At 64.0% G+C, this 5,371-nt stretch overlaps 2 protein-coding genes across 2 annotated transcripts in view; one reads left to right on the forward strand and one right to left on the reverse strand.

The window, feature by feature from the left end:
- The window catches only part of LOC121358788 (neutral alpha-glucosidase AB-like), a gene marked incomplete at its 3' end in the record, with an annotated part of 4,657 nt that extends 1,866 nt beyond the window's left edge, over window positions 1-2,791 (reverse strand). The window contains exons 1-6 of the mRNA XM_041477247.1: window positions 2,657-2,791; window positions 2,187-2,203; window positions 1,813-1,902; window positions 1,610-1,718; window positions 978-1,105; window positions 392-571 (exon numbers count right to left, since the gene is read on the reverse strand). Of these exons, the coding sequence (XP_041333181.1) occupies window positions 392-571; window positions 978-1,105; window positions 1,610-1,718; window positions 1,813-1,902; window positions 2,187-2,203; window positions 2,657-2,791 (659 nt within the window). The remainder of the gene's footprint in view (window positions 1-391; window positions 572-977; window positions 1,106-1,609; window positions 1,719-1,812; window positions 1,903-2,186; window positions 2,204-2,656) is intronic.
- A 178-nt stretch (window positions 2,792-2,969) lies between these two features.
- The window catches only part of ZBTB3 (zinc finger and BTB domain containing 3), a 3,016-nt gene continuing 614 nt past the window's right edge, over window positions 2,970-5,371 (forward strand). Inside the window, exons 1-2 of the mRNA XM_041477235.1 lie at window positions 2,970-3,018; window positions 4,492-5,245. Coding sequence (XP_041333169.1) covers window positions 4,496-5,245 — 750 coding nt within the window. The 5' untranslated portion in view covers window positions 2,970-3,018; window positions 4,492-4,495. The remainder of the gene's footprint in view (window positions 3,019-4,491; window positions 5,246-5,371) is intronic.

The raw sequence follows: 5,371 nt of genomic DNA on the forward strand, positions 1-5,371 counted from the left end.
TGAAGGTTTTTGAGGGTTTTTTGAAGGTTTTTGAAGGGTTTTGTGAAGGTTTTTGAGGGTTTTGTCAAGGTTTTTAAGGGTTTTTTGAGGTTTTTGAAGGGTTTTGTGAAGGTTTTTGAGGGTTTTGTCAAGGTTTTTAAGGGTTTTTTGAAGGTCTTTAAGGGTTTTGTGAAGGTTTTTGAGGGTTTTTTGAAGGTTTTTGAAGGGTTTTGTGAAGGTTTTTGAAGGGTTTTGTGAAGGTTTTTGAGGGTTTTGTCAAGGTTTTTAAGGGTTTTTTGAAGGTTTTTGAAGCGTTTTGTGAAGGTTTTTGAAGGTTTTCTGAAGGTTTTTAAGGGTTTTGAGAGTTTCTGAAGGTTTTTCTGAGGGTATTTTGGGGTTTTTGGTCACTCACGAGTCCCGGCGGCGCCGCTGGTGCTCGAAGACGAGGAGGCCGCGGGCGTTGACGCTGCAGAGCAGCTCGCGGTGCCGCAGCAGGTCCAGGCGGAACGGCCGCTCTGTCACCAGCAGCCGGTGGCCCCCGGGGCCCAGGGACAGCTCCAGCGTGCCCTCGTCACGGCCTGTCACCTCCAGCCTGGGGACAGCGGGGTTTGAGGGGTGTCACCATCCCAGGGCACCCCAAAGTGCTGTGACTGCCACCCCGGGACAGCTCCAGGGTGCCCTTGTCACGGCCTGGGGACACCTGACGGGGTGTCACCATCCCAAGGCACCTCAAAGTGCTGTGACAGCCACCCTGGTACAGCTGCAGGGTGCCCTTGTCACAGCCTGTCACCTCCAGCCTGGGGACAGCGGGGTTTGAGGGGTGTCACCATCCCAGGGCACCCCAAAGTGCTGTGACTGCCACCCCGGGACAGCTCCAGTGCCCTCGCCACAGCCTGGGGACAGTGGCCATCAGGGGGTGGCAGTGTCCCTATCCCTGTGTCTGCCGTCCCCCTGTCCCCTCACCTCTCAGCAGGTGGCAGTGTCCCCTGTCCCCTCACCTCTCAGCAGGTGGCTCTCCCAGCAGCACGTCGGGCACCTGGTAGCGGGGTCGCAGCGGGGCCAGCTCCTGGATGCGCAGGCGAGTCACGTTCCCGGTGAGCCCCCACACCTCCAGCAGCAGCGGCACCTGTGGGGGGACAGTGTCACCTGGGGCAGGGGACATGGGGACAGTGACACCTGGGAGCCCCCACACCTCCAAGCAGCAGCGGCACCTGTGGGGACACGGGGACAGTGACACCTGCACTGAGGACATAGGGACAGTGACAATAGGGCAGGGGACACAGGGACAGTGGCACCTGGAGCAGGGAACACGGGGACAGTGACACCTGCACTGGGGACATGGGGACAGTGACACCTGGGGCAGGGGACAGCGGCACCTGGGGGCCCCCACACCTCCAGCAGCAGTGTCACCTGCAGAGAGGGACCCCCGTGTCCCCTGCTGTCCCCTCACCTGGGGGGCCTCGTTGACCAGCTGGATCCTGTCCCCCTGTGACCTCGTGACCCCTGTGACCTCCCCAGTGTCCCCAGTGTCCCCTCACCTGGGTGGCCCCTGTGACCCCCCAGTGTCCCCAGTGTCCCCTCACCTGGGTGGCCCCTGTGACCCCCCCCAGTGTCCCCAGTGTCCCCTCACCTGCGTGGCCTCGTTGACCAGCTGGATCCTGGCCACGTCGGGGCCGAGCTCCAGGGAGCCCAGCAGTGCCCGGTACGGGGAGCTCCCGGGCTGGATCCGCCGCTGCCGCCTGGGGGGGACACGGGGGGGGGACACGGGGGGCTCTCAGTGACCCCCCCGGGCCGTGCCCCCCCCGGGCCGGGCGCGCCCCCCCCTCCCCACACCTGCAGAAGCCGCTCTGCTCGCAGGTCTTGAAGTTGCCGCGGTCGACGGCGAGCGAGGCGCCGAGGCACAGGGAGAGCCAGAGCGGCCACCTGGGGAAACGAAACGGGGGTCAGCACCCCAAAAAGAGAGACCCCCCCAAAAACCCACCTGGGGAAACGAAACGGGGGGTCAGCACCCCGAAACACGGGGAGACCCCCCCAAAAACCCACCTGGGGAAACGAAACGGGGGGTCAGCACCCCAAAAACACAGAGACCCCCCCCAAAACCCACCTGGGGTCAGCACCCCGAAACAGGGGGAGACCCCCCCAAAAACCCACCTGGGGAAACGGGGGTCAGCACCCCAAAAACACACAGAGACCCCCCAAAAACCCACCTGGGGTCAGCACCCACCTGGGGAAACGAAACGGGGGGTCAGCACCCCAAAAACACAGAGACCCCCCCAAAAAACCCACCTGGGGAAACGGGGGGTCAGCACCCCGAAACAGGGGGAGACCCCCCCCAAAACCCACCTGGGAAAATGGGGGGGTCAGCACCCCGAAATAGACAGAGACCCCCCCCCAAAACAACCCCCAAATCCCACCTGGGGGGCAGCAGGGAGGGGAATGGGGGGGTCAGGGAGCAAGGACCCCCCTAAAAAACACCTCAGGTGAGAACGGGGGGTTCCAAACCCCCCAAATGGCACCTGGGGGACATGGACCCCAAAAACCAGCGGGGGGAACATGGGGGGGGGTTGCCGGGGAGACGGAGGCTCCGCCCTCCTCGTGTTGTGATTCGCATGCGAGGCTTGAGCGATGGCAGCATGATCCAATCAGAGCGCGGCTCGGAAAACAGGCGGGAACGCACCGTGAGGGCAGGACAGAAATCCAATGAAAGCGCGGGAATGCTGAGTGACACACCCTCTAGCCCAATCAGAATGCTGCTTTCAGCCGTAGCCCCGCCCCTAGGGCTTCCGTAGCAACGCCCCGCCTCCTCGCTCATGGCAACCACCGCCCTGGCGACCGCGGCCCGTCCTTTTCCCAAGAACCAATCAACAGCGCGCATTTCTGAGTGACGGCAACCGCGACCAATCAACAAACACCTCTGACCCTTCTCTGCCCGATCATATTGAGTGACAGGTTGATTAACCAATGAGAGCGGAGCAGCGGGCACGCCGGGGCCGCCAATCAGCGCGGGGAGGCGGGGCGTGGGCAGGCCGCGGCTTTGTGGTGAGCGGGGCCGGGGGCGCTGGGGGGGAACTGGGACGAACTGGGATAAACTGGGACCAACTGGGACCAACTGGGACCAACTGGGGCCAACTGGGGCCAACTGGCCTGGACTGGGGCCGAGCGGGACTCGCGGGGCCACGCTGGGATTGACTGGGACCCGATGGGTGACAGGGCCGAGCTGGGATTGGCTGAGCTGGGCCCACTGGGACGGACCGGGATGAACCGGGATGAACCGGGATGAACTGGGATGGACTGAGATGGACTGGGATGGACTGGGACGGACTGGGACGGACTGGGACGGACTGGGATGAACTGGGATGAACCGGGATGAACCGGGACGGACTGGGACGGACTGGGATGGACTGGGCAGCTCCTGCCTGAGTGTGCCCTCCACCCCCCGAATCCCAAACCGCTCCTTTCCCCCTCCCCAGTCCCATCGCCCGCACCCCGACGGAGCTCCCTGGGCTCTCATCCCCATTTTTCTCGATTTCCCCCCATTTTTCACCCCCCTGCAGCTCCCCGAGCACTGACTCCCCATTTTTCCTGTTTTTCTCCCATTTTTCCCCCGGCCCGATGGAGTTCCCGTAGCATTGACCCCTCTCTTTACCCGGTATTTTCCTCATTCCCCCCCGCAGCTCGATGGAGAGTTCCCAGAGCACTGATTGCCCGTTTTTCCTGGTTTTTTGCTCAATTTCCTCCATTCCCTGCAGCCCCATGGAGTCCCCCGAGCACTAATTCCCCATTTCCCCCCCGGCCCGATGGAGTTCCCGTAGCATTGACCCCTCTCTTTACCCGGTATTTTCCTCATTCCCCCCCGCAGCTCGATGGAGTTCCCCGAGCACTGATTGCCCGTTTTTCCTGGTTTTTTGCTCAATTTCCTCCATTCCCTGCAGCCCCATGGAGTCCCCCGAGCACTAATTCCCCATTTCCCCCCTTTTTTTCCCCATTTTCTCCCCAGCCTGATGGATTTCCCGGAGCACTAATTCCCCATTTCCCCCATTTTTCCCCATTTTCCCCCAGCCCGATGGAGCACCCCGAGCACTAATTGCCCATTTCCCCCCGTTTTTTCCCCATTTTCCCCCCCAGCCCGATGGATTCGCTGACATCCCCTGCGCACTTCCTCCCCTTTTTTTCCCCGTTTTTCCCCCAGCCCGATGGATTTCCCGGAGCACTAATTCCCCGTTTTTTCCCCGTTTTCCCCCAGCCCGATGGAGTTCCCGGAGCACTAATTCCCCGTTTTTTCCCCATTTTTATGGATTTCCCGGAGCACTAATTCCCCGTTTTTTCCCCATTTTCCCCAGCCCGATGGAGTTCCCGGAGCACTAATTCCCCGTTTTTTCCCCATTTTCCCCCAGCCCAATGCAGCTCCCCGAGCACTAATTGCCCATTTCCCCCCGTTTTTTCCCCATTTTCCCCCAGCCCAATGGATTTCCCGGAGCACTAATTCCCCGTTTTTTCCCCGTTTTCCCCCAGCCCGATGGAGTTCCCGGAGCACAGCCGGCAGCTGCTGCGGGGGCTGCGGGAGCAGCGCTCCCGGGGGATCCTGTGCGACTGCACGGTGCTGGTGGGCACCGCGCCGTTCCCCGCGCACCGCGCCGTGCTGGCCGCCTGCAGCTCCTTCTTCCACCTGTGCTACGCCGAGCCGGGCGGCGCCGGCGGGGCGAGGGGCGCCGTGGTGGCCTTGAACAGCGACATCGTCACGGCTCCGGCCTTCGCGCTGCTGCTCGAGTTCATGTACGAGGGGCGGCTGGCGCTGGCGGCGCCGCTGGAGGACGTGCTGGCCGCCGCCAGCTACCTGCACATGAACGACGTGGTCAAGCTGTGCAAGAAGAAGCTGCAGGCGAGGGGCCCGGCCGAGGCCGACAGCACCAAGCGGGAGGAAGAGGAGGAGGAGGAGGACGCCCCCAGCCCGCCCCCGCCGCAGCCCCCGCCCCACGGCCAAGGTCAGGACACCCGCCCGGGGTGCGGGGGAACGGCGGGTGACGGCCACCCCCCCGGCACCCACCGGGCAGCGGGGAAGCCCCTTCTCCTCATTTCCCTCGGGGGTGCAGCGGGGCCACGTCCCCCCCGATCCGCTCCCTGGGCGGGGGGGCTGCAGGTGCCAAGGGACCCCCCGCACCCGCGCGGGTGGCGAGGAAGGGGCTCCCCGGAGGGTCCCCCCTCCCCCCGGCGGTGGCAGCATCCTCCTCATCGTCCTCCTCCCCTCCGCGGTGCCCGGAGCGCGATCGTACCTGCGGCGGGGGCTCAGCGCCGGGCGGGAAGCGGGGCGGGGTGCGGGGCTCGGCGGAGCGGGGCCCCCCGGGGCCGGTGCCGGGGCCGGTGCGGGGCGGCCGGGCCGCTCCGCCACATCCGC

This window comes from Pyrgilauda ruficollis, unplaced genomic scaffold, assembly GCF_017590135.1.
Source record: "Pyrgilauda ruficollis isolate IOZ18807 unplaced genomic scaffold, ASM1759013v1 scaffold1104, whole genome shotgun sequence".
Classification (NCBI taxonomy): Eukaryota; Metazoa; Chordata; class Aves; order Passeriformes; family Passeridae; genus Pyrgilauda; species Pyrgilauda ruficollis.